Source organism: Podarcis liolepis, assembly GCF_965112155.1.
Source record: "Podarcis liolepis genome assembly, chromosome: 7".
Lineage (NCBI taxonomy): Eukaryota > Metazoa > Chordata > Lepidosauria > Squamata > Lacertidae > Podarcis > Podarcis liolepis.
In genome coordinates, this window is record NC_139561.1 from 45,019,753 (window position 1) to 45,047,622 (window position 27,870).

The window sequence follows — 27,870 nt, forward strand, 5'->3', positions numbered from 1 at the left end:
ATTTGCCTGTAGGGAAAAGCAAAAGAAAGATTTGCAAAGCTCAATGACCAACCAGATGCCTTTAGGGGAAGCCCACAAACAGCACATGGGCACATAAGCACTTTCTGAATTGCACAAATTTGTAAACTGATGTTGTTCAAGTATCTCAGCAGGAGAAAAGTGGCTCTCAAATGAACATCCATCTACTGCTAGGCATTTGCCTGTAGGGAAAAGCAAAAGAAAGATTTGCAAAGCTCAATGACCAACCAGATGCCTTTAGGGGAAGCCCACAAACAGCACATGGGCACATAAGCACTTTCTGAATTGCACAAATTTGTAAACTTCGATCACATTTTACTGGTCTTTTCTCTAAGCTATCCCCCCCCCCCATTTGTGTTATTGTTTCCTGCTACTCTAAGCAAAAGGTCAGAAAAGGAGACTCCCCGCAAATTTGATAATGCAGCCAAACTCAGCCATCATTCAGCCCCTGAGGAGGGGGCAGCAAAGTCAACCGCGAAGCCGAAGAGAAGAAGGGAGAGCCCGGCCGGCCTTCTGAGAAAGGGGCTCGTGGGAGCCGAACAAGGGCGGACCACCTCCGGGATCTTCCTCACTCCCGCCCCTGAATGGCGTCGCGGTTCCTCGGGCCTCCCTTTCCCCTCCTCTCCGCCTCGCCTGCTGCTGTTCCCGGTGCGGCCTGCAGGCGGCAGCCCAGAAACCGGCCCGACTCTCCTCAGCGGGGCTCCCGGTGGCCGCCTCGTACGAGCCCGGAGGAGGCAACCAAAGCACAGCAGCCTCGGCAGCCGCAGCAGCAACAGCCGCCGCCCCAGCCCCAGCGGGAGGAGATGCGATGACAACGTCCGCCCTGCAGGTACCGGCCGCGCCGAGATGCCTCGCGCTCCGCCCCGGCTTTGCGGCCTACGCCGAACCCCGGCTTTGCGGCCTACCGGGGCGGGCCTTTAGGGGCGAGGAGGGGTCGCCGCGGCAAAGCGGTCGAAGAAGCCGGGCTGAGGGGAAGCGGAGGGTCTTTTGGTCAGAAGCTCTGGACTCTTCCCTCCCCGCTCCCAAAATGGCCCCTGTTTTGGTAATAAGGGGGGGGGGACAACCCCGCTCGCTTCCCAAAAGATCTGGTCCGTGGACGTTGTTGCTCTCATCCACTCGGAGAGGGGAAGAGAAGGGGAGGGTCGTTTGAGTTTGCTAATTGAATGTGTTGTTTTGTGAGCGGACGCTGAGGAGGGAGAGAGAAGGGGCCTCCTGGACACCTGAGCGGGTGGGAAGCCTGGAGCCTCCACCGGGGGCTGGGGGAGCTGCCTTGGTTTGTAAGGCAGAGTGAGTTATTCAGAGGAGGCAAAGACCAGGAAAGGCACACAACTTTAGTCCTACTCAGAGTAGACCTGTTGGGCTTACTCAGCGCATGTCATTTAGGCCCATTGATTTCAATGGGTTTACTCTGAATAGGCCTTGGGCGTAACCCATGTCTACATGCATATATCACAAGTCATCAAAATGATGCACACACTTCAGTGCCTATTTCCTAAACTAATTGCCACCCCTCTGATCTATATGCTTTCTGCGTATTTTTGTTATATAACCATTTATAGAAAGATAGTTGCCCTCTATCAAAAGATGCATCACAGGTTGTATTTTCCAGGGCTAGAAAATCTCTGAAACCTAGAGTTTTGAAATGCACTCACTCCTGAGCAGAGCTAGGGTTTTAGGTAGCAGACAGGTGTTTCCAGGCTGGCCCTACTTTCCGTCAAGGGAATTCCTGCTGCCTTGTTCTGTAAGGAAGGTGCTGGTGCACATATCTTCCTGGGAAGAACCTAAGGACACAGAGGTATCAAACAGTATTCTTGGGACATTCTGACAAAATTGGGAGAGGTGCTTCATCCAGGGTATGGTTCGTAGACCATTTGTGGGAGATGAAACTGAACTGAAAGGAGCTCAGTACCATGTTTGGTTAGCTTATTCAGGCATCAACTGGAGACGTATCTGTAGTATACCCGGGGAGTCCTTAGGAACAGCCAGTTAGAAGCAGCACACATGACTTTATTGTCTTTTATGGCTTGGATGAATTTCTTTCCCAGGTGACATGTTCAGCAGGTGAGGTAACAGTCCACAAGGCCACCCCTATGTGAGATTCATTCCCTCATAATATTGACATTGTGTAGTATGGTGATTAGGGTGTTGGTCTAAGACCTGGAGACCAGGGTTCAATTCTACACTTGGCCATGAAGCTCACTGAGTGACCTTGGGCCAGTCACCAACTCTTAGCCTAGTCTACCTCACAGGGTTGTTGTGAGGATAAAATAGGCAAGGAGGGAATGTGTACACCATCTTGGGCTTCTTGGGGGGGAAAGTGAGATATAGATGTAATAGTAAATAAACCCAGCACATTTCCTCTTTGCAGTGGGAAGGTGACTCTTTCAGCAGCTGCTGTGCAGTACCAATTCCTGCCCAAACTCCTATGGGGGTCAGCAGCAGTTCTAAGCTATAAAACAGCGCAGGAGACTGGTATTCTCCTTGTGACCTCAGCAGCATCTGGCACGGAGGCAATGCCTTATACCACCTGCTGGCAGTCACAACTGTATAAAAATCTGCTTCTTTGTGGTAGAATTTGGACTGGTTTAAATCCAGACAGGCCACCCTGTTTGCTTGGTTCCTAAGGCCTAGCATCTTAATCAAACCCCTCTTCAAAGGCCCAGAGCCTCCATCTCTATCTTACTCAGTAACTGTTTGCTTTATGGTCCTCAGACTGGTTAAATCCCTGTGCGATTGATGACAAAGTACTGCTCACCAGTTTGCAAGAACAATAAACGTGTAGAAGAAGGCACATGCCTTAAATTTCTAACTCTCTCCCACCTTAAATATTTAGATAGGTACTTAGTCTTTGTCACACCATTTTCTCCTGTCTCTTGGTTACGCCTCAGCAAACATTTAAGAGTGTTAGGGGTTAGTACCAAACTTAGAGCCTCCTGGAATTCCCAGTGCTGTGAATTTTTCTAGCTGTGATTCTGATGTGCCACCATGAAACTTGAGCCAGGCATTTGCTTTCCAGAAAGCCATTGATTTGGTCACAAAAGCCACCGAGGAAGATAAAGCAAAGAACTATGAAGAGGCTCTGCGTCTCTACCAGCATGCGGTGGAGTACTTCCTTCACGCCATCAAGTGTGAGTCTGTTTTGGGGGTGGGAGGCTTAGTGGGAGCTTTTACGTGACACTGGGAAGGCTTACAAGGACCTTGCTCAGAGCAGCAGCTTCCTTTGCTTTACTTGCTGTGCGGCTGTCAGGGGAGACCCAGGCTTGTTCAGTGCTCTGTGGTTGTAGCCCATTTGTTGGGTGATGACATCAGGGACTCTGCAGACAAAGTGGTGTGGAGAAAGTGGATAGAAGTAAGGTTTTCTCACTCTCTTAATGCTAGAGCTCAGGGATTGCTCCAGAGAAACTGATTGGCAGGAGAGGCAAAAGGAAGGACCTATTCGTTTAGAGGTATAATCCATATTTAGAATTCCCTGCCATGGTTTGGTGATAGCCGCTGGTTTAGACAGTTTTAAATGAAAGTTATACAAAGCCACTGGGGATGAAAAGTGTCTGCCAATGGTTGTCAGTTATTGTGATGATCCTGTGGAATCTCTAGGGACAGAAGCAGTATATGATACTGAGTGCCAGTTCTTTGTGGGCAACAGTAGGAGAGGACTGCTCCCTTCCAGTCCTGCTTGTGGGCTTCCCAGAGGCAACTGGCTGGCCAGTGTGGGAACCAGGATGTTGGACCATATAGGCATTTTCTTGGCATGGCCCAGCAGGGCTGTTCTTATTTACTTAAAGTTCTCTGTGACATGCAGTCAGTAGCTGGTAGCTACTGTGAGCAATTTGCATCTAGGATAAGTGAGCCTCCAAGCTGGTTTCCCCACCACTGAATCTGGAAAGTGCTGCTGCAGGGAACCCTAGTCGGGTGGGGGCAGGCTGTCCAGGGAAGCTCTTCCTTACCGCTGCCTGTTGCCCTTGCAGATGATGCTCACAGTGACAAGGCCAAGGAAAGCATCCGGGCAAAGTGTGCACAGTACCTGGACCGGGCTGAGAAGCTGAAGGATTATCTGCGGACCAAGGACAAGCAGAGCAAAAAGCCTGTCAAAGAAGCCCAGAATGACAGCAAGGGGTATGGCTTAAAGGGTTGGCTCCTCAAAGTATGGTGTGGGTGGGTGGGGGGAAGAGATTGGGTGAGGAAGTCATAGAGGCACTGTTAGCCCAGCCTTGCTTCCATTGCCCTTTGCTCTGTGTCTTTGTGTGTTTATGCAAGTGCAGATAAGTTAGGTACAGTTAGGTTAGGAGTTAATACAAGAATAAATGAGATCTCAGAGGGTAGGGGAAGGGGACGTTCAGTGTCCTGCCTTGCCCCAGAACGTGGGAATGGGATCAGATCATCAACTAAGAGAAAATCCATCAAATGATTCTTTCCTTAATCTCAGCAACCTCCTTTAGGTGATGTGGAACAGCTCTGCTCTTGCTTGATCCCAGGCCCTGCTGGTAGAGCACTGTGGGTTGGGTTGCAGGTGACACTGATGCGTGGCTGGTCCTGTCTTGAGGGTGGAGAGGATATGAGGATATTCTTTGATTTCATATGTAGTTGAGGCCAGGTGTCTGATGGGAACTGGGAGAGACCTGATTCTCTGAGGAGGTGGTTCTGTGTTGCTCATCCTCCCCTCACGCAAACTTTGCAAATAAGCACCAGTTGGAGTAGGCATGAGTTGGGGAGTCCTCCTGCCCCTCATGGCACTGCCCACCCCATATCATTTGATGCCTCTCTCTCTCTTCAGGAGTGACAGCGACAGTGAGGGCGACAATCCTGAGAAGAAGAAGTTGCAAGAGCAGCTGATGGGTAAGCCAGTTCTGAGCAGCCCCTGGTCCCTGTGCTTGTTGCTGGCTCTGTAGAGACAAGTGCAGCTTTCTGAAGGTGGGCTTGAGGTGTTAGGAGGGTTTAATGCACCCCTCCTTGGCAGGATAGGAGGGAGTCAAGTGGGCTCTATTGGGCAAATTGCTTTCCCCTTCCAGGTGCCATTGTGATGGAGAAGCCCAACGTGCGGTGGAATGATGTGGCTGGGCTGGAAGGAGCTAAAGAGGCCCTCAAGGAAGCGGTCATCTTGCCCATCAAATTCCCTCACTTATTCACAGGTGAGAATCTGGGCACCTCTGTCCCCTGGGCATGCTAAATGTTGCGAGGGGTGGATGAGTCCATTTCCTCTCTCTTTGCCCCAGGTAAGCGCACTCCATGGCGAGGGATTCTCCTCTTTGGCCCTCCTGGTACTGGGAAGTCTTACCTGGCCAAGGCTGTAGCAACTGAAGCAAGCAACTCCACCTTCTTCTCCATCTCCTCTTCAGACTTGATGTCCAAGTGGCTAGGGGAGAGTGAAAAGTGAGTGACAAAATCCATGGGGGAAGTGGGGGAGGGAGAGAACCATCTCTCTCACTTAGGAGAGTGCGGCTTGGTCTATGGAGTGGAATAAGATGTTCTATTAGGGTATGATGGGTGTGGTTAGTGCCCCACCCACTCAAGCTGAACTCCAGCTCACATAATCCCTGACCATTGGCTGTGCCCCAAAGTATCTGGGGTGGGGAGACAGATAGAGGCGGGGCTAGAACTGTGCAAAATGGGTGTCTATGGAAGGCTTTAGATTTGCCGCATTTTGCCACAGTTGTTTGGACACAGGCTTGGTTTGTAGTCTTTATTTTATGGTTCCTGTCAAATGTGCCAGTGGCCTCCAATGGCCCTTCCCTGAGATTTCTGCTGTGCCTTTTCCTTTAGGTTGGTGAAGAACCTCTTTGAGCTGGCCAGGCAGCATAAGCCTTCCATCATCTTCATTGACGAAGTGGACTCTTTATGCGGCTCTCGCAATGAGAATGAGAGTGAGGCAGCCCGCAGGATCAAGACGGAGTTCCTGGTACAAATGCAAGGTGGGTAGACAGAGCGACAGGAGAGACTGCCCAAGAGGACCCTTTGCACTGGGGAGCATCTGGTCTGCCTCTCTGCCTTCCCCAGTGTGGAGTGACGATTTGTGGCTTTCTTTCTTGACAGGTGTCGGGAATGACAATGATGGCACGTTGGTCCTGGGTGCTACCAACATCCCCTGGGTGCTAGATGCTGCCATTCGGCGAAGGTGGGTGATGCTGCAGATTTTTCTGGGGCTCCTGCTGCCCACATGGACAGTCTTGTACCCTCCAAAACACCAAGAGGTCTCCCTGCGCCCTGGTCTGAAGGGCTGTTTCCGTTTTGTTGAGGAATACTTCTGTTTCATCCATTGTAGTGTCTGCAGGGGCTTATAACAGGACTAAAACCAGCAATATATTAAATTTTATTACATTTATATCCTGTCTTTCAAAGGGGGTGTTCATGGTTCTTCTCACCCCCAGTTCCATCCCCACAGTCACCCTGTGAGCTTAGGCTGAGCAGATAGTGACTGGCCCAGAGAGCTTTATGACTGAGTATGGATCTGATCTCGGGGTCTCCTCAGACCACAACTGCATGCTGTCAGCAAAACATAACATAAATCTAAATAAACAAACAAACCACACGTTTAAAACAGCATTTTTTAAAAATCTGATCAAAGGGTGCTAATCTTCATCAAAAGTCTGTGCAAATAGTAATGTTTTCAGCTGGCACAACAAAGCCAATCAGTTTGGGGCTAGGGGGAAGCTGCCATACACCTCACCTCACCTCTCCACATGGCTGAATCTAAGCAGAAGCTTTGTAGGCGTGGGAAGCAGCGACTTCTTCCCTCTCCCTTTGGGGACGGACTGTCACATGTCTGCTTGCATTTGCACATAGGTTTGAGAAACGTATTTACATCCCGCTTCCCGAGGAGCCGGCCAGGGCTCAGATGTTTAAGCTGCACCTTGGCAACACGCCACACAGCCTGACAGAAGCCAACATTCACGAATTAGCCCGGAAGACTGACGGCTATTCAGGGGCTGACATCAGCATCATTGTGCGCGATGCCCTCATGCAGCCTGTCCGCAAGGTGCAATCAGCCACACACTTCAAAAAGGTGAGGACGGCATTTCCTACAAGGGCTGTGCCAGGGCAGGCTGGAAGGTAGATTCCCCTTGCTTGGCCCATCCTGTTGTTGCTCCAAAGCTTCTGCTGGGGAGTGAAGCAGCCGAAGATTCCACCTTCTCAGTGGACTCAGCTGCTCCCAGGACTTCCTTTCCCAGGCAGGGTCATGTGACATTGTTGTCTAGCCCTGGGCAGGCAGAGGCGGTTCCTCCCCGGTTCCTTTCCTACCTCACCCAGTATATTCCCGCAGCTGCACTTGCCTCTCTGTATTTGTTCTTCTTCACTTCTGTGTACCTGGTGCTTATTATTTTACATGGATGTCCTGCTCTTGTTTTGGGGGAATACTCAAGCAGTTTTTGAGGGGCTCCCAGGCATTCCTCTGCTTTAATAATGTCACAGCAACTTTCATAAATTTTTTTGAGAGGATTAAATTAAACCCTTTTGGTCAGATGAGATTTCTGACTTTCCAGTTGCTGTGGATTAATATGTGGTGTTGGGGACTGGCATTGTGCTTCTCTTGACAAGTGTCCCTGCAGTATTCAGATGGCTGTTGCTGGATGGATGGCCTACCTGTTCCTTCCAAACAGAGTGACTAGTGTACTTGCAGGGGGACTGACTCTTTGTTCCACCTGCTTCTGTCTTGCATTGCATTGTGTGCAGCCTGCCTCCACCCCCCAGGAATCTGCTACATCAATGCGCTGTCTGGGTCCTTATTGCAGGTCCGTGGACCATCCCGCACCAATCCTGGCACGGTGGTAGATGATCTGTTAACCCCTTGTTCCCCGGGAGATCCTGGTGCTATTGAAATGACATGGATGGAGGTACCTGGGGACAAGCTTCTGGAGCCTATAGTCTGCATGGTGAGTGAGATCCCCTGACTTTTTCCTGCCTGGACCCTCTTCTTTCTGAGTCCCAGGCTTGTTCTCCTGTGTAATTGATACAAACTCGGATGCGCGCCAAGCAGGTTTGGATGGCAGCTGCAGGTTTGGAAATGCCCCTTCCAGATGACTGTGAGGAGTTTCAGCTCCTAAAACCTTTGTGGTTTTTGTGACCAAGATGCATGTATACCCCATCCCTGAACGTCCTATTCTGTTTTTGCAGTCAGACATGCTGCGCTCACTGGCCACCACCCGCCCCACCGTGAATGCAGAGGATCTGCTAAAGGTGAAGAAGTTCACTGAAGACTTTGGCCAGGAGGGCTAATGCTGTGCCTATGAGGAGCAGCGGTGATGGGGGGCATTTTACCATGGACATGTGTGTAGACAAGGCCCTTTGTGCTGACAGTGGACTGTGCCAGGCAGAGGTTAGCATCCAGCTTACTACTGAATCTGTCTCTGCTTGGGGCACTTGGCTGGGGAAGGAAGAGGATGAGGTGACACAGCCTCCATTGCTACTCTGGGAAATGGACACAAAGGGGAGAAGGCTGAGCCCAGCCCGCTCTGGTTTTTTCCCATCCAGACACCCCTGCCTTCATGGTTGCTCTTTCATTTCCCCCCCTAACGCTGCTTGGCTTGTTTATATACAAATAAAAACAATCCAAAACTTCCACTATACCGCAACCCTTTTTCCCCGAGACCCCTTCCAGCTCCTGTGGAAGCAACACCTGGTGCCACCCCAAAGAGAAAACCGAACTGGCTTCACCTAAGGCCATTGCTTACTCCTTGAAATCTGAAATGCTGCACTTCCAAGCTTGATCTGAACTTTGAAGAGTGTGGCCTTCTTCTGGCTCAGCCAAAGTGGCAGGAAGCTCCCCCAGTGAGAAATACACTCCAAGGCTTAACTAATGCTCAGCTCTCTCCTGGAGTTGAGGTACTCATGTTGGAAGTGCTGTCCAAGAAGCTTACCCTGCCAAGGCCTGGCATGGCTTGAGGTAAGGTATCTGAAAATGTGGTCTGCCCCACAGGATGCTGTGTTGCTGCAGAATTTGTTGCCCTTCAGCTCTGTAGCGTTTTGCATGTGTGGCACAGAAAAAGCAGAAGGGGAGCAGAATAGGGATGAGGAGGGCTGCAGCTCCAAGCCCCTCAGCCTTATCCTGGCACTGTGGCTCAACCCAGCAAGCCTGCTCCTTCTCAGAAAGGGATGACGTCTTTGCTCTTCCAGCTGTGGCACAAGAGGTGACGGTACTAAGGAATGCAAACTGGGCACCTGTCAGCACACAGGTGCTGGCAAAGTCCTGCAAATGAGATGGAGCTTTCCCGCCTTTGCAGCTGCAGCATGTGGGAGATCTGCCCCCCATCCCCCCCCATGGCTCCTTTGCTCATGGTTGGACCTCTGCTGGTGTGTCTCTGCTGCAATCTGGGGCTCTAGAGTGTCTTTTTTAAAAATCCATGCCATGGGGAGGCAAAGGACTCATTTATTCCACCCCATTGGCTCTAGGCAATGGCTCTTGTGCCACAAGTGGAGGAGGCTGGCAATGCTTAAGCATAGGCTTCTACTTACAGCAGGGTTTTTGCTTCCCTGAAGGTAACTGCTGATTCCTCATTCAACAAATCCACCTTTCTCTGCCACTAAAGCTACTTTCCTGTGCTTTAGTCTTCTTGTCTTAGTACTACTGAGGAAGGCATGTAGGGGAGGGTGGGAGCTCCTGGTGAAATTCAAGTGAATAGCTGTGAGAACCTCTTAACTGTCAAGGGGTTTAGCGGCCTGTACACCCCTTGCCCCCTTTCTTGTCATGTGTACATAATTTTGAGTTGATTCCAGTGTGGGGAGGGACAGTTTATGGAAGAATAAAGTGTTGAACTATTTGTCTCTTATATATTCAGCTGATTTTTTACAAGCAACATACAATGGTACAATTTGTTTCACAGTTTCTCCACAGGAGATGAAGGAAGAGGCAGTCTCCTTTATTCTGCTTAGTCTTATCTCCTTCCCACACCACAGATGCAAGAGCGTTGAGGCCAGCAGCTCTGTGCACAATTTAGCTAGCTAGGAGGGGGTTGTGGGTGCATTTAAACTGTAAATCTCTTTAAGAGGTTTTATTAAAATCAAGAGGTTTATTTTATGAGTTGATTGTTTAATTTCTATACTGCTTAATCTATTAAAAATATCTGTAAGCGGTGTACAGAAGACTGAAGCAAAAACAGACAACTTAAAACATTACTAAAATACAGTTACGTATTATGTTGTGAAGTAAAACATGGCGAGGTATTACAGGTGAAGAGGTGGTCAATGCCTTTTTATTGTGAATTGCTATGCAGTTTTAGTTGGTGTCTGTTGCTTTTAACAAGTGTTTGCTCACCTTCCCGCATGTTAGCCTACTTCACTAGTCAAGTTAGAAGGTGGAGAAGGCCATCTCACTGCTTTTTCGTCTTGAATTTTGCCCCCCCCACCTCAATGAGCAGCTGGAGATAGGCTCCATTAGTAGATGATCAAGTTTTTTAGGGTTGCTTTGGAGGGGTTCTGTTTGGAGCGTCCACTGGCTGAAATTCGACAAAGCCATTTTCCTTTAAGGTACTGTACAGTGCACTGGCCAAGAGAATGCCGTGCAGCAGTTGAAAGAAACTGAATTGCTATCCTTTAACAGCTTCTGCTTTCTTAGTCCCCCCCCCCAAAAAAACCTCCTGCAGCACCATGTGGGGTGGGGAAAGGGCATGCTTATGCCCAGCTTACCTGCCCAGCTTCCTCTCCTCATGCCACAAATAGGGAAAGTAAAGATGTCAAGCAGTAAAAACCATCATTGAACCCCTTCACATTGGAAGTGTCCACCTTCTCTTTCTATTGCCCCTTTCACTGGTTTGGACATACTTAGGAACAGCAGGCAGAGAAAAAGTGGCCTCTCTCTCCCCGCCCCCCTGGGCCCAGTCCTGCTTCATTCATTTAGCTGTTCCCACTGCAGATTCACAAAAGTCCTGCTGTCCATCTTGTCAATATACAACACACCCTGCAGATGGTCCATCTCATGCTGGATGATGCGGGCTGCCCAGCCACTTGCCGGCCAGCTAAACTGCTCCCCAACTTCATTCAGACCTGGCGAAGGGAAAAAGAGGAACTCCAGTGAGAAATGCAGCTCTGGGGTCCTGTCATGCCTTAATGAATCACTCCCCTTGTAGGAACATGTATATCTGACTGAACTTTCCCCAAGCTGTAGGCCCAGTGCAGGCTCCCTGTGCCCAGAGAATATCTACCTGCCCTGCTTTTTGCTGGTACTTATTGAAACCAGCTGTGCCCCTCAGCCCTGTCAAAAATTAGAAAAGTGAGACTTCTGAAAGATTCCACAGCAGGACAGCGTAAGCAGGAGAAACTGATGCCCCTGATGTTCTACCCACCCACTCTCCCCATTCCATTTTTCATACATAAATTGTCCCTTGCTACACACCTCCTGTCCACAGTCACACCAAATAACAGAAAAGCAACATGTGAGTGTGCTACTGATGAAAGGCTTTGGGATAAAAAACATGCACATTTTGACAGGCAGTGTGGGGAAAAGTTGTTTGGTGCCATGAGTTTGTACTTAGCTACGTTCCCACAATTGGAATGCATAATGTAGATTCCCATTTGCATTAATAACACCTCATAAGATCAACATAGAGCCAAGTTTGAACACCTGAGGCTTGCCACACACCTATACCAGCTCCAAAACTCACACCTCATCCAAGTGTGTTAAAGCTACAAGGAATAACATTGCCAGCTCACCGGAAACTGCCACGGCTTGGTATCTGGCGACGCAAGCAGAGAATCCACTGATGCTTTTACAGCCCTCGGGGAAAGAGACCAGTTGGGAGTCCAGCACCCTCATGGATGGGTTCACTACCACATGCAGGGGGAAGGGGGCCATCTGGCAAGCCTGGCGCATGCTGGGGGTGTGCTCATGGAAGAGCCTCTCGGGGAACTCAGCCACAAAGATCTGGAGTGGCACGCCCACTTGGGGAGCACTGAGACCCACACATTGTTCTTTCCTCATCACGCGAACCAGAGTACGGATGAGGGTCTGCACCTCACCACTGGCAATCTGTGAAGGCTCCACGGGGGCAGCCAAGGAGCGCAGAATGGGGTCCCCCACCTGGCAGACGTGGCTGTAGGGTGGGGTGGGAGGTTTCAAGACTTTGCGCCGCAGATATTGCCAATAGGTGCGCTGCTTCTCTGCTGGAGAGGAACAAGTGTGGCTGCAACTTCTGCATGGTAAAGGTGCCAGGAAAGCTCTGTTCCAAAGGAGGCTGTCCAGCATCCAGGCCAAGCCAGGCCTGAGCCTACAAACTGCCATAATTGTGCTTCAGCCACAAAGCCATCTGCCCAAAGAACAAATAAATATAAGATGAGAAAATAAAAATAATGCAAAGACAACAGGTGCAAGCATTCCCAAGGGTTACTGCTGGAAAGTTTCTAGAGTCAAAGGGTGGCCTAGCTAAGATCACTGGGAGGGGAAGGGCTGGAGGCTGGCGTTCGGGCAGAGCATCCGCTTGGCTTTTGCATGGTCCCAGGTTCAATACCCAGCAGTGTCTCCAAGTAAGGGCTGGAAGAAACACACAGAGACCCAATAGGAAACCCTGGAGAGCTACTGCCCATCAGCATAGCCAGTACTGAGCTAGATGGACCAAGGATCTGTCTACTCTGTATGGCATTTTCCCGTGACTCTGCAGAGATGGAAAAAGCAGGCCTCTCTGCAAAAGCAATACAGAAAGATTCTAAGATTTGCAGCAGCAAATCTAACATTTGCAGCAGCAAAATTAGGAGGCGGAATGTTCTGTACCCCTTCCAATTAAATTTTGGATACCTCTCTTGTATATATTATCATCATCTATTTATTTCCCTCCAAACAGCTCACATGGTTCCTTCCCACCGATATTTTAATTCTCTCAATAACCCGGTGAGGTAGGGATATGCTGCGGAGAATGAAGGGTCCAAGGTCATCCGGTGAGCATCATGGGAATGAGCGGAGGACTTGAACTCAGCTCTCCCAATGCACTCTTGACCAGCAAAACGCCAGAACTCTGCTGCTGGGCTTCTACTTGCAGGGAGGCTCGTTCTAATTTGTTTTAACATCGAGGAGGGTTTCAAAATGTAGCCCCCCCCGCAACCAGGACCTCAGCCCTACCTGACTCCAAGTCTCAAGTTTCAATGGAGCCGCCCAACTTCCTGTCTTGACAAGCCACGCGAAGCTAGGAAACCGGAAGTGCCCGTGGATGCTGGGAAATGTAGTTCTCAAAACAAAGAACGGCACCACTTCGTGGCAGGCGGCGTACTTGCAGACGCTTTAGGTCAGCTTCTTCCATAAGAGGAAGCGGTTGTGTAGCAAAGGGGAGAATAAGATCCCTCTTGAAGTGACAGGTTTTCCCCATCATATCATTGGTAGCGATGCAGCTGCCTCAGGCTCATCTGCTTTACCTCAGCCCTGCTGCTAAACTCAACACCAGCAAGTTTTGGCCCTGAATACTTGCTGCATTTCCACACATGCACCCCTCAACTACCGGCTAGGGGGAAAAAAATCCTTCCAATCTCTCTAGACAAAAATTGTTCTATCCTTTTCTATGCAGAGACTTACTCCAATTAAGACTCCCTCACACTTACCTGCTACCTTTTTAGGACTCCTAGACACAGTCCACAGTCCACCGTTCTCTCCCTGCCTCCTGTCCACTTTGCTTAATATTCCCCCCCCAAAAAGGGAGGATTTTGAAGCATTCAAAATCTCACTCACTTGCTGCCCTGGGCCATTTTAACTTGCCCTGGTGATGGAGCTGTTGTTTTAAATTTATTTCTCACCTACTAAAGCTCAGACAAACCAGGATCTAAACTCTTCTCCTCCCTGTGGAATGCCCTCCCTTCAAATGCCAAGGAGATAAAAGAACTACAGAACTTTTAGAAGACATCTGAAAGCAGCCCTGTATTGGGAAGTTGTTAATGTTTGATGTTTTACTATGTTTTATATATGCTATAAGCTGCCAAGAGTGGCTGGGGAAACCCAGCCAGATAGGCAGTGTATAAATAAAATTTATTATTATTATTATTATTATTATTATTATTATTATTATTATTATTATTACCTCATTTCTTGGGCTTCAACTGCAGATGATCTTGGTCTTGGCTAGCAGGTTTCCTCTTCCTGTAGCACCAACTAAAGTAATTACCCTCTTCTGAAGGGCCAGCTACAACCCAAAGCAGTTGGTAAGAACAGTGGGATTCCCACACTCAGCAAGTTGGACTTACCAAAGAAGAAATTCATACTTAGTCTGAGATATCAAGGGAAAACTGGCAGACACATTTTATTCTGCAGCTTTAGGCACCAGGCAATTCCAGAGGAGAGGAAGATAAGGATGACACACGAGCATTTTTGGTGAATGGGGAGGCCCAGAAAAAACTGGTACTGACTGATACCTAAAGCAACTAGCCTCGGGAGAGAAGATTCAGGGGCCCACTCTCTTTACAGTACAGCATACTGAGGTACAACACAGAGAACCAAACAAGCAATCAAGTTTATTCAAACCCTGATCCACCTTCACCAAAATTCCTTCCTCCCAGTGTCCACACCCAACTTCCTTCCCACCAGAGCAATGAAAGCTCAGTCTGTCCTTGAAGTGCTGAAGTAGAACCCAAAACCAAGAGCTGTGCCTGCCCATCGCAGGAATGAGTCTCTCCTCAGTCAGGTTCAAGTATCATGGAACCCCGGAAAACAGGCAAAATCCAGTGAAAACTATTCTAGAGGAGCACTCAGCAGCAAGGCATCACCAGAAGCTGCACTGCTCTCTTCTGCTTCCAGAACAGGGGCTGGGGCACTGGGATCTGCTTCCTGCCTGGCATCAGGGAGTTCCAAGTCCAATGGAGGAGGTGCTAGGCTTTCTTCAGTCAGCCTTTTCTCCTCAGACAAGGGATAGACAGTCTCTTTCTCCGGCAGGACTGAGGCCAGGAGCTCCTGAATCAGCTGCTCATCCACACAGCCAAGACTGCCATATTTGTGCAGCTGTGTTGGGGGAACACCTAGCAGTAAAAAAAGAAAATATATTAAAATGAGAAGTTAAAATCTTACATCAACCCTAAGCTAGAGAACATTCCTTGTACTACTGCCAATTCTCTCTCTCTCCCTTCCCCTGGCAGTAGCCTGAGCTGTTGAGCACTGATTTCAATGACTTGCAAGCCTACAAGGACCACCACCAAGCAACCCCACCCCACCAATGTGCTGTTCACAAAGTCACACGCAGGAGCCACTCATCCACCACAGACCAGGGCTCAGCTGCAAGCTCCTTTCCCACCAAAAGAGTTCAAGCAGCCATACCCAAAGTCTGTGCAATTTGTGCTGGGGGGAAGAGGAGCTGCAGACAACGGTTGAGGTAGGGTACCAAGTCTTCCAGAAATGCCATGCAGAAGTGAATGAACAGCTCTTGTTCTCGGCTGCTGAAGGCCACAGCCTCTGCCCGGTGGAAAACCAGAATGACCTTTGTCACCTGCAAAGAGAAAAAGAGAAGCTAGAATTTCTAGGTTTGGTGTCCAAGGGGAAGGAAGGAAGGGACTGCAGTACTACTCAGCATGCTAGCCTCATCAAATGGTCAAAATAAAAGCCCAGCTAATCGGTCAGGGACACACCCAGAAGCTGAGTGACAAGATGTCACATACTACCTTATAGAACAGGGACTAAGAAACTTTGATCTCTCAAGTGCCACAGTCTCCTGGCAGGAAATCCAGCAGGGGCCATTTGCTGACTATGGGTGAGGTTAGAGCTAGTGGTGAGCAGGTTCAGTAGCCAAAACAGGCGAGGTCAACCACTTTCTCTCTCTCTCCTCTCTCTCTCTTCCAGCCCACCCAAAGCAAGCACTGATTGCTGTTGTCAGATGCCTGAACTGGTTGCTTGCAAAGGGCTTCTTGAAATAAGCCAGAGGCCCATCCCTGAAAAGACAGACAGCAGCAACATCAGAGGGAACAAGCATAAACTCACAAACATGACCTGCCAAGTTGCTGAAAAGGGCTAGGAAACTCCAAGGAGTATAACTAAAGATAAGGCTGCAAGCAGCTAAGACTCTGCTGCTAGCAAATTTCTGTCCTGTCACCTAGACATCTGGAGCATTTTTAATCCAGCCTCTTGGTGCACATGAGCAACAGAGAACCCCACCTGGCCAAGTGCATCCTCCAGGGTAGCTGCCACGTCTGGGGCAAGAGCCACAGGGCAGCAGAGGCGCAGGTCGTTGAAGGCTACCAGGATATTGTTGAGGAAGCAGGCGAGTGGTGGGAAATGTAGCAGCACCATGGGGGGCTGGAGGGTGCCTGGCTGGGCAGAAGGAGCCACTGCTACAGGGATGGTGCTGCTGCTGCTGCCCAAGGCAGTCGGCACAGAGATTAGCGTGTAGGAGTTCATCTCCTCCTGGAATTTGTTCACAGCTTCCTGCATGGCTCTCTTGAAGGTGACCAGTGCCACCCGCTGAAATATGGGGATGAGCAGGCCCCGGAAGTCCGCTCCAACACGGCTGAACGAGAGGCCAAAGTACATGCACTGGCCCAGCAGGGAGTCCAGGCGGCTGCCCACACCGCGCTGCAAGTCACGCTCAAGCACCAGCAGGAACTGGGAGACCTTCTGCAGGACCCACCCATGGAAGATGGCACTTTCATTGAGGGTGTCCTGCCCAGGTGGAGGCACCAGCGGCTCCTCGTCAGCAAAAATGGCACGGTACTGCGTGACAATGTCAAAGAGGTGCACGCGGCAGGCCTCAATGGTCTTGGTAATATGCACATAGGGGTCGTCACCAGGAACAGCAGCAAGGATAGAACGTAGCCAGATGTCCCGTGCCTGCAGGAAAGTAATTCGTAGCTCAGCCTCAGTGAAGACATCCATGCAGCGAAGGTAGCCAATGATGCGCAAGCAGGCTGGCAGCTGAATGTTGGTGCGAAGCTGCTGGATCAGCTGCGTAAGCATGAGCTGTGTGGACTGGCGCACCTCTGCCACTATGCCCTGGGAAGAAGAAGAGAGACAAAATAAACTTCTGTTACCCATGGTACCCAAACCAAGCTGATCTCAATACTGCACAAACTATTTTATTTTCACTACAGTCCTTATGGTCCATCCATGTGATCACTTATGAGAGTGTCTACAGGTCAGTGGTAGATATACCTGCTTGATATACTAGATATACTCTGGCTGCCAGAGTAGACAATACTGGGCTTAGTGCACAGTCAAACCTGGTATGAGGTAACTACATTTTATAATGATGTGTACTTTTGGGAACTTTTAAAGAGGTATCACTTGCTGTTGTCCTGAGTTCCTTTGGGAGGAAGAGTCGGATATAAATGTGGTAAATAAATAAAGTGTTGTGACCTTAAGAATGCATTCTTCTTTGCAGATGGAAGAAGGGCTTTAACTGGATCAGAACAGGGCCTGCCTCATCTCAGCTTTCTGTACAAGAATCCCTGCAACTAGCAAATTAGACATTAGCCAAGAGTCATTAGTCAGTGATGGGGTGTGGTCTACCTTCTATCTATCCCTGCTTTACAGACAGCACTTAAGAGATCAGTGGCTTATATCCTGCTCTTGTTGAAAGTCAAAGAAATAGATCGCTACAGCACATGCACAAACCCTGGCTGCAATAAGCAACATAAGCACTTAGTCAAGAAAAAAGCAACAAGAGAAGAAGCCTCAAATCCAGAAATATTCTGGCTTCTACAAACAGAACATGACAGCTCATGATGGTCCAGGATTGTGGGTCTCGGGTATCCTTAGGCAGTCAAACAACCTGGATCAAACTTAGGAAACCAGAACAGAAGCCACCCCACCTCTGCCTCTGTGAGCCATGGCAGAGAAAACAAATGCAAAGGGTTGGAGATGCCTTTCTTCACTAAGCTTTTGCTCAGGACCTGAAACTCTAGTAGCAAATGGCTGGGACCTACTATCACCGTATGGCTTAAGGCAGCTCTGGCACCTGTCAGGCTCAGAACATGTCTGCACCTGGATGACAGGGATGGTGGCGTGCTTCTTCTCCAGGCGGCGGACATAGGACACCAGCTCCAGGGCCTCCTCGTAGTAACTGTTGCGAACGCAGGTGTCCATCAGCTGGGGGATCTCCAGCACTTCCAGGATCTCTGTGTGGAGGTTCAGGGTCAAGCTGTTCATACGGCGGTTCTGAGTGATCTGTTCAGCCTCCTGCATGAAGTTCCTAGAGACAGGAGCAAAAGAAGAAGAAGAAAGCAAGTTAAGCCAGGAAAAGCAAAAGGGGAAGCCAGCCAGCCCCCTCTAACCCACCCATTCCAATGGCAGTGAGTTCCATAAGTTAACGGTGGGGCGCCCCAGGATTATTCCTGCCCCCAAAAGGAGTGTGGCGGCAGCCTTGGCCTCCAACTCCTCCTGCTCACCGGCAGGCCTCGGCGAAGGGTGGGAGGCGGCCCAAGAGGCGGTCGAGGCCCTGCTCGATGCCACCGAAGCCGCGACGCGTCTCAGCGGTGCATTCGGCGGAGCGGATGAAGGTCTTGTAGTGGGCAAAGGCCAAGGCCCGCGTCTGCGCCCCGAGCTGCGCTCGTTCCTCCGCCAACCGGCCGGGTTCCCTCCGCAAGGCCTCCAGGCCCAGCCCAGCCAGCGCCGACAGGTAGGTCGCCAGCTCCGCGTCCCCCGCCGCCAGGGGCGGAGGCAGCGGCGAGGTCGCCCCGCGGAACAGCCATGCCAGGAGGCTCGCTTCCTCTAGGTCCGCCGAAGGCTCCGGGGCCGCCATTGGGCTTCCCTCGACGTGGACCAGGAAGTGATCGCTATGGCAACCGGGAGGCCGCGCTAGCCAGAGGCGGAGGCTAGTCCTCCGTGGCAGATCCGGGTGCCGCTCTGCCCGAAGCCTCTGTGTTCGTATGACGCGACCGGGACGTCACGCAACGATGCTCCGACACTTGCACTCTATTGTGACCATAGACATATTTCTGGGTGTCAGGCTAGAGAGGGAAGAGCCTATGCGTGTAGGACACCCGAACTTAGTTTGATGTTGCAACTTCCGCTTCACGTCTTTGATCCGAGGCTTCCTTGAATTGGAACCACGCGGGTGTCCGGCGTCTGTCTCGGAAGGTGCGATGCGGCCCCTCACGGAGGAAGAAACGCGTGCGCTCTTCGAGAAGCTCTCCAAATAGTAAGCGGGGTGGAGGTGGCGGCACTTGTGTTCTCTGGGTTCATTAAGGCTTTGCGATTAACCCATGGAACTCACTGACACAAGATACCTGGATCCCCACCCAATGGACTTCCAGAGGGAATTAGAGAAATCAGTGAAGGAGGGGAAGTTTGTCTCTTGCTGTTGGCCCAGAAAGTAAAGTGGAAGCGTCATTGAACCATAGCGGTGGAAGATACCGTAAAGGTCCTCTAGCCCACCCCAATGGATGTAGAGAATCACAACATTATAGGCAAGCAGCAACCCATGCTCTGCTGCGAGGAAGGGGGCACCCACCTTCCCAGACAGACTGTACCAGTGTGGAATAGCTCTTCTTAATCTTCCACGGAATACCACTAGCTGGGAGACAACAGCAGGAGAACTAGATGGGTCGTGTTTAATGCAGAAAAATAATTACAGGGGTTATGGGGAAGTCAGAACAATAGTTTAAAATTGAAGTCTTCATATACAGAGGCAGTATGTCTTAGATATGGCTACTGTTCTCCACCCCTGCTTGCTGGCTCCCTGCAGGCATTTGACTTGCTTTTGCCAGGAGCAGGAGGCTGAACTAATTGGGCATTTGGTCAAATCTAGCGTAAGAGGGCTGTTCTCATGTTTTGTGGGGACTGGCTGACAGTGTGTCTCTTTGTTTCAACCTTTTTAAGTATTGGTGAGAACATCCAGCTCCTGGTTGACCGGCCAGATGGTGCCTACTGCTTCCGCCTGCACAAGGACCGTGTCTACTATCTCAGGTGAGGAGGGCCTACATTCACCCTGGGGCATGTTATTAATGTTTATACCCTCATCCATAACACACATTAAGTAAAAATAATAGGATGGATCTTTGAACATGTGTAAGGCTCTCTTCCTCTTCCAGAATGTACCCACATCTTTGTGGGTGGGGAGAAGAGTAGAGGCTTCTGTGAGGGAAAGGAAAGGGCCTGTTTTCTTTTGTAAGATGCTGCTTGTTTTCACTACAGAGCTGCAAGGTGCTGGGAAAGAGATCTTGCTTCCCTTGTGTTTTTAGCAGTAGAAGAGTAAAAGATGTAAAAGGAGCAGAACTGAACTAAGGGAAGCTGTACTCATGGACAGTCTTTCATATGCAAATGAAGGACAGAGAGGAGGGACTTGGTCTGAGCTCCCGTTTTGTCTGATCCAGTTTTTGGCACATTTTATCACTTCCAGTGCAAGTGCACCACATTGTATTTGGGGACCAGGAGTGGCTATAAGGTCTTTCTTGTTTTAGGGTTGCTTGGATTAAATCCCCAAACCTGCCTTTCCATCATCTCAGTATCCCCAATTTGGTTTAGGTACCTTAAAGCTTCTCCTCTCCCCTATGGAAGCATATGACTAAAAAGCCACAATATTGGCTGCAGGTACTTGAAGTGTGCCTCAGGCCACAGCATGGTTCAGTGATGCTCTGATGGTGACTTCGGAGCTTCTGAATCTGGAGAGACCAAGTCCCAATGATAAGTCTTTGCTTTCTGTTTCTTAGTGAGAGGATTCTGAAGCTTGCTACAAACATCCCCCGGGAGAATCTGGTATCTCTCGGCACCTGCTTTGGAAAGTTCACCAAGAGCCAGAAGTTCCGACTCCACATCACTGCCCTCGATTACCTTGCTCCCTACGCCAAGGTAAAGATGGCACAGAGGAACACTGATTTGAGGGGCACTACCGTACCAAAATAGGGGACACGGGTGGCGCTGTGGGTAAAACCTCAGCGCCTAGGACTTGCTGATCGCATGGTCGGCGGTTCGAATCCCCGCGGCGGGGTGCGCTCCCGTCGTTCGGTCCCAGCGCCTGCCAACCTAGCAGTTCGAAAGCACCCCAGGGTGCAAGTAGATAAATAGGGATCGCTTACCAGCGGGAAGGTAAACGGCGTTCCGTGTGCTGCGCTGGCTTGCCAGATGCAGCTTGTCACGCTGGCCACGTGACCCGGAAGTGTCTGCGGACAGTGCTGGCTCCCGGCCTATAGAGTGAGATGAGCGCACAACCCTAGAGTCTGGCAAGACTGGCCCGTATGGGCAGGGGTACCTTTACCTATCGTACCAAAATAGGTTCCGCTCTGGCAGGAAGGTAAACGGTGTTTCTGTGCGCTGCTCTGGTTTCGTCAGAAGCGGCTTAGTCATGTTGACCACATGACCCGGAAGCTGTACGCTGGCTCCCTCCACCAATAAAGCGAGATGAGCGCCGCAACCCCAGAGTAGTCCACGACTGGACCTAACGGTCAGGGGTCCCTTTACCTTTACCTAGCCTACCAAAAATGTCAAAAAACCTGTAGTGCTGTGTGGGGTGGGGACCTGCTAGCTGTTTCTTGGGAAGGAGGGTATTGTTTTTGATTGTGCTAATCTAAGGAGGACACAGAAAGGGAACGCGTGTAGTGGTACATTTAATCTAACTCAAAGAGGATATCTCTCATTTTTTTCTCATGCAGTACAAAGTGTGGGTGAAGCCTGGGGCAGAGCAGTCCTTCCTTTACGGGAACCACATACTGAAGTCTGGCTTGGGGCGCATCACAGAGAGCACTGCCCAGTACCAGGGTGTGGTGGTATATTCCATGGCTGACGTCCCCCTGGTGAGTAACACCTAGTGGGTGGGTGGGATGGTTGGACCTGAGTGAATTTGAAGTTAAGACAATGCCTACCCCCCCCCCCAAGGTCTTAATTCCTTCCTTGTTCCAATTTACCTTCTTAGGGCTTCGGAGTGGCAGCCAAGTCCACCCAGGAGTGCCGGAAAGTGGACCCCATGGCGATCGTGGTTTTTCACCAAGCGGATATTGGAGAATACATACGGCATGAAGAGACGCTGACATAAATGGCAGGGCAGAAAGCCCCAAAGACTGACTTTCCCACCCTCCTCAGATAGAAGCTGCAGGCTTTCAACCAGCCTGTGCCCCTTTTCATGCAGACTGTGGAAGGTGCAACTGTGTATGAGTCACAAAACTTTGGGATGTAGCTGCAGGCCTGGCAGTTCTAGGGACACAGCTACAATTCTGACACAGTAAAGCTATTTCATTTTTCTCCTTTCATTGTCTTGATTCATCTGGTGTTCAGGGAACTGATTGCATTACAGCCTCTTTTATTTTGCCCTGGGCTTTGGGGCTGGGGAACCAGAGCTGTTTCACAAAGCCACGGAGAACCAAAAGCTAGAAGTTCTCTTTTCCTCCCACCTTCCCTACTGCAGCTGCCTTTGCTTCCAAGCTGGCTGCCTCTAAAGGAAGAGGAAGAAATCTTGTGTTTGGTGGTGGTGGTGGAGCTCGTCTGTGTCTGCATGCGCACCCCCATTTACTAACTATGCCCTTAATGTACCTCTTGCTCAATGTAAAAATCTCACATACGTATGCTGTGGTTTCAGTAGGACTCCTGCATTTTGAGTCATGTTTATTTTAACTTCATTTCAAGTCAACCCCCCCCCCCCTGTGGCTCCTCTGGAAGAATACTTGGATTTTTCAGCCAACACCCCTCCCCCCACCAAAAAAGAAGCCGCACCAGCAGGTGGACATGCCCTTGCTCTCCTTTGCGGCTTGCAGGTATTTAGTCAGTTGGGTGTTAAGAGGGTGGCAAGGAGAGAGCAGTTTGGCTTTTCAGCCTGGCATAAATAGCCTTCTGAAGCAGCCTCAGCACCGTGGCTTGTTGGTGGCTGTGGTGGGCTGTGTGGTGAAGAGGCGCTTGAGGAAGTAGAGTTGCAGGACACCAGAGAGAACAATGGCCAGGCTCTGGGCCGCTGACCACCAGTTCACGTAGTTGTAATTGGACTCCAGAAGGAAGTAGTCTGAGGTGCTCTTCATCCGACTAAAAGTGTAGTAGCGCCACATATGGAAGATGTCGTTCAGCAGTTTTTTGGTGCTCTCCTGTTAACAAAAGAGTGGAGCAGGGAAAGCTCTTCAGTCCCAGATGTCTGTCCTTGGCCCTGCTGTGGCTTTGAACAGATACTTCACTTAGGCTACAGATTGCTGCTCCTGGCAACCGGCTGTCTGGCCAACCACAGGGACCTTTTTCCTTCACAGCCTGAAAGGAAAGGATGCCTGTCCTTCTCCCTGTCAGACTCAGGTGGGTAAAAAATTAAATAAAATATCCAGGCTGCATCAAGCATGAAGGAGATCATATCTGTCCCATTTCCCCCCAGCCCTGGAAATTCCAAATAGCTCCCAGCTTTATCACTGCTACCTTATTTATTTTTAGTTCTTTAATAAGTTACCTCAATTGCATCCAGTGTGTCGTTAAGTCTTTTCCTCTCAGCTTCTTGTGGAGTTTGTAGATCAAAGCCCTCATAGAAGACCCCAAAGCTGAGGTAGACCTGCACGGAGCCAAAGTGGTTGTACCGATTGCTCAGACAGAGCTGATAGAAGCCTGCAAGAAAGAGTTAAACTTGTGCCAGGTGAACTAGCAGCATTTAAGGCCTTCTGGTGTTGGGTATGAGCAACGCAATTTGAATTCAGGTCTGTAAGAGAGAGACTGAATGTGCCCCTTTCTTGAGAAGATAGCCTACATTTTAAAAGGGGTAGCTGTGTCATTTAAAGATGGCTTGCTTGGCCCTCGTATGCAATAATCCGATTAGAGTCAAAGTTTTTCTGGGATTTCCTGGTTGTTGTCCATCCCTCTAAAAAGAAAACATAAATGGAGGAGTAAGACAGGGTGGCAGGCAGCAAGGGAGATTATGCTTGTGCCCATCTGACCAATCTGCTTTCAACTTCCTTTTGGGGGAATATGAAGTGGTCCAGAGAGAGAAAGAGTCTGTCATTCCTAGAGTGCTTTCTGAACATCATTCATAGTTACTAGCCTCATATCTTTGGGGAAGGTGGTAGGTGTGTCTCATAGAATATAAGAAGCTGCCTTACACCAAATCAGACCATTGGATCACCTAGCTCAGTATTGTCTAAACTGGCAGACAATGGCTCTCCCAAGATTTCAGACATTCCCAGTCTTGCCTAGACATAGTTGGAATTGAATCTGATGCTCTCCTGCTGAGCCATGGGCTCAGAGGTTTTTCCTCCTGTGAGGTTATAATTAAACAGAGGTTTTCTATTTCAGAACCCAGCCTTTGAGCACCCAGTTCAAGGTGGCTTTATGGGAGGAGAGTCCGCCATGGGGGACGTGCTCACTGCATGTTCAGGATCACCTATTTTGCTTGGAGGCGGCACCTGAGCCAGTTCTGGGAGTCTAGAAAGCACTCTTGATAGGGCTGTGTGTACAGAGAGGGAGGCACCTGTTTCCTTGGTTTGGAAGTTGATCTGCCCCCGTGTATCCTGGGAGGTGCCAAGGTGGAGCCCATTGGGGTCATTTGCAGTTGCCAGGATGTGTTGGTCATGTCCAAGACCTGAAGACCACTGCACCTGAAACCAAGATAGGATAGGGATAGGACAGGACAAGAAATGGGATGGCACTGGTAATGCTATAGCCATGTTCCCTGCCACTTTCTTGGTTTTGGTTTCTTAGATGCAAGAGCTGATCTGTGCAAGTATTCAGCTACAAAAGGCAAATGGAGCTGCCATTTCCATATTGGAAGTCACAATGTACCTATCAGTTATGCTGCTGGCACACACACACACACACACACACACACACACACGGCAAGGAGAGTTCTCGCAAAAGCAGCAATTTCATGAGAGAGTATGCACAAGAGAGTCAGACAAAACAGTTTAGTCATTTGACTTTCAAAGCAACAGGTTACATGCTGAATATGTGTCTTCTCCACAAACCTCTGCAGGCAGATGATGAGACAGGAATTGCAGTTGTCTACAAAGTTTCCAGTGCACTTAGTGTAGGAGTGGGCAACTAGCAAGTTGACCTGCCACCACCAGCCAACCCACTTCTTGCTGGTAGCTCTTAATCCCTGACTTGGTGGGTGGCAAATATATGCGAGTGCCTTACCCTTCCACTTTCAGGGTCGGATGCCTCCCCATGAACTGTGTCTGGAGGAAGCTGAGCTGTTTCCTTGAAACTGGCCCATGCAATAACCCCACATTTTTGTTCTAGACCCTTGCTAAGAAACAATAATATTCTTCCTTCCAGAATCAACCAGTCACGGTGCCAGCTGAATCACCCTCCTGCCTCCAGCGCCTGCATCATGGCTGGATTTACATCATGGTCATGGTCTTGTTCACCTTCAGAGCAATCCAGTTTACCAAGAGGAAAGTGGAGCTGAAAGTTTCTGGCTTGAGGCCAAGTGCCATGACAGGAGACTGCCATTGAGGCTGGATTGTCAAGGCAGTTTAGAAGTACAGTGGTACCTCGGGTTAAGAACTTAATTTGTTCCGGGCTCAGGACATTGGTCATAACATTATGTTTGCTGACTAGGAATGGCTGTGGAACACCGGTATAAAATTTACGACATGTAATGCTTTAAAGGAAAATATTATGAAAATGATTTATAGGTGGTACATGACCCCAGTCAAGCTAGCAAAAATCTATCACCTGCCTGACAATAAGTGTTGGAAGTGTAAAGAAACTGAAGGTACTTTCTATCACCTTTGGTGGACGTGCCCGAAGATTAAGGCTTTCTGGGATATGATATACAATGAAATGAAAAAGGTACTTAAATGTACTTTCCCTAAAAAACCAGAGGCCTTTCTCTTGGGCATTGTCGGCCAATTGGTGTTAAAGAAAGATAGAATTTTCTTTATGTATGCTACGACAGCAGCAAGAATACTTATCGCAAAGTACTGGAAGACACAAGATCTACCCACTCTGGAAGAATGGCAGATGAAAGTGATGGACTATATGACACTGGCTGAGATGACTGGCAGAATCCGCGATCAGGGGAAGGAGACGGCGGAAGAAGAATGGAAGAAATTTAAAATCTATCTTAAGGACTACTATAAACTCGATGAATGTTAGAATGTTGAGGTTTTGAGAAAGAAAGGGTTACAGTGATGTAAGATTAGACTGAAGGAAAGATTAAGAGGACAGAGGCTTGACAGAAATATTTAGAAGTTGCTAAAAAAATTTGGACATTGGGATGCAGAAAGGGGAGGTATGGGGGAGTCTGAGAAACAAGGTTTACGAAAAAAAGGCTATGAAATTATACGTGTTTGTATGTCTTTTTATATGTTTGTATTGTTTTAAAAATTTTGTAAAACCAATAAAAAATTTTATATAAAAAAAAGAACTTAATTTGTTCCGAACATCCGTTCTCAACCTGAAACTGTTCTTAACCTGAAGCACCACTTTAGCTAATGGGGCCTCCTGCTGTCGTTGCGCAATTTCTGTTCTCATCCTGAAGTAAAGTTCTTAACCTGAGGTACTACTTCTGGGTTAGTGGAGTCTGTAACCTGAAGCGTTTGTAACCCGAGCTACCACTGTAAAGAGTTTAAGAAGCAGGAAGGCTCCAGTTTTATAGTTGGCACCTAAAGGGAGGTCTTTGGCAGAGACCTCAGCATTGGCAAACCCAAGAGTGAGAGAAGGTTCCTTTCAGGAAGTCACTAAATCATCTTTATGGATAAATGGCACTTCTGGAAAATCTAGACTCTAAAAAGCACACTCAGCAATGCCACCAGCCTTCCCCGTCCATGTAACCCTTGTACTTTCCATATGTTTTGGATTACAAGGCCCCTCAGCCCTTCCATCATGCAGGCTAGGGCTGGGTATTCTCAACTGGGCAAGATAGTTAAACCTGAGCAAGTTCTTTAAGGTGCAATGAAAGAATCTGGCTTGACTATTGATACTTTAGGGGTTCATGACAACCAATAAAATAATGCAAGATTCCCAGTTTGCGTTCTGGGGATGCTGGTTACAAACATAGCAACTTGCCTTGTGCTAAATCGGATCATAGGTCCAAACTAGTTTGTTATTCTCTCAGTTTGACGGACAGTGGCTCTCCAGGGCTTCAGCCAGGGAAATTTTTTCAGCCCTCCCTCAAAATGTCAGGGGTGGAAGCTGAGACCTATATGCAAAGCAGATGCTCTTCCCCAAGCCAAACCCCTTTCCCTGGTTCTGCTGCTAGTAGAGAATCTGGCTGCTCATTACTGTCCCCCCTTGACCACAGCACAACCCTTGGATTTTGTGCAGCACCCCCTCCACCGGCACCCACCTGATAGCTAAAGTAGAAAAAGCCGCTCTGATGGGCAAATTGCCAGAAGCATTCTATGCTGCCTGCAGGGATGACAATGCCAAAGTTGTACTGGTCCGCCCCACGGAAAAGAGGCTGGTCGCTGGAACCACTCAGAGGTTCAGACTTGCGGGCTTGGGCAAGTTCCAGCCCCCCCACCAACAAGCCCACCATTGCAGCCACAGGTAACACTGCAAGCATCTTGCCACAGGGAAGGTAGCTGAGCTTGGCTGGAGGCAAGTGCCAGAGCTGGAGTCCAGCATGCTGGCAGCTGGTAATCATTAACTCCACCCTCATGCCCTGTGTTTGTGCAGCTTGCTGCTGAATCAACTCTTCATTCCTCAAGGAAGCAGTCAATGCCTTAAGGACACGCGGAGTGAGCTCAGTGGAAAGCAGTTCCTCCCCCTACCTGCTGCTTGCCAGACTTCTTGGACTGCAATTCCCATCAGCCCTAGTCTCAGATGGTTGTGCTGATGTAACCTGTAGTCCAAGAGATCTGGAGGCTAGGGCAGGCAGGGGTAAAGTGTTCCTTCAAGCACAAGCCTCTTGTAGCAATTGAGCAGAGCACTAGGCCCTGTACGGGTGAGGCAGCCGAGGGGCAGACAGAACATTGATTCCTCACCTTTCCTCCTAAGATCTCCAGGTGGCATACCTGGTTCCTCCAACACCATCTTTTTCATAACCACCACCCTGTGACCAGGCTGACCCAGGGAGTTTTCCTGCTCAATGCTTTGAACCTGGCTGGAACCAGTCCCTCATAGCCTGACATTCT

General features: G+C 49.4%; 4 protein-coding genes across 5 annotated transcripts; 2 read left to right on the top strand and 2 right to left on the bottom strand.

The window, feature by feature from the left end:
- Nucleotides 1-566: 566 nt before the first annotated feature.
- VPS4A (vacuolar protein sorting 4 homolog A) lies at nt 567-9,776 on the top strand. The gene is made up of 11 exons (XM_083513748.1): nt 567-847; nt 3,035-3,146; nt 3,984-4,131; nt 4,790-4,851; nt 5,025-5,144; nt 5,229-5,385; nt 5,776-5,924; nt 6,046-6,127; nt 6,796-7,015; nt 7,743-7,883; nt 8,125-9,776. Exons 1-11 carry the CDS (start codon nt 827-829, stop codon nt 8,224-8,226), a joined length of 1,314 nt encoding a protein of 437 aa, XP_083369874.1. The 5' UTR covers nt 567-826; the 3' UTR covers nt 8,227-9,776.
- A 394-nt stretch (nt 9,777-10,170) lies between these two features.
- COG8 (component of oligomeric golgi complex 8) lies at nt 10,171-18,861 on the bottom strand. Of its 2 annotated transcripts, none has more exons than XM_083513659.1 (5): nt 18,286-18,728; nt 17,882-18,089; nt 16,058-16,891; nt 15,227-15,395; nt 10,171-10,989 (listed from the first exon to the last, which is right to left on the bottom strand). In XM_083513659.1, the coding sequence occupies exons 1-5, from the start codon at nt 18,636-18,638 to the stop codon at nt 10,832-10,834; spliced, it is 1,722 nt and encodes a 573-aa protein (XP_083369785.1). In that variant the 5' UTR covers nt 18,639-18,728; the 3' UTR covers nt 10,171-10,831. The 2 variants fall into 2 exon arrangements, with proteins under 2 accessions (XP_083369785.1, XP_083369784.1); XM_083513658.1 differs by lacking the exon at nt 10,171-10,989 and adding an exon at nt 14,411-14,931 and having other exon boundaries at nt 18,286-18,861.
- A 15-nt stretch (nt 18,862-18,876) lies between these two features.
- On the top strand, nt 18,877-22,080 carry NIP7 (nucleolar pre-rRNA processing protein NIP7). Its single transcript, XM_083513856.1, has 5 exons — nt 18,877-19,037; nt 19,718-19,804; nt 20,548-20,686; nt 21,487-21,627; nt 21,747-22,080. Exons 1-5 carry the CDS (start codon nt 18,982-18,984, stop codon nt 21,864-21,866), a joined length of 543 nt encoding a protein of 180 aa, XP_083369982.1. The 5' UTR covers nt 18,877-18,981; the 3' UTR covers nt 21,867-22,080.
- A 132-nt stretch (nt 22,081-22,212) lies between these two features.
- Nucleotides 22,213-27,792, bottom strand: TMED6 (transmembrane p24 trafficking protein 6). The gene is made up of 4 exons (XM_083513829.1): nt 27,081-27,792; nt 24,258-24,384; nt 23,250-23,401; nt 22,213-22,902 (listed from the first exon to the last, which is right to left on the bottom strand). Exons 1-4 carry the CDS (start codon nt 27,393-27,395, stop codon nt 22,669-22,671), a joined length of 828 nt encoding a protein of 275 aa, XP_083369955.1. The 5' UTR covers nt 27,396-27,792; the 3' UTR covers nt 22,213-22,668.
- Between the last annotated feature and the right edge of the window lie 78 nt (nt 27,793-27,870).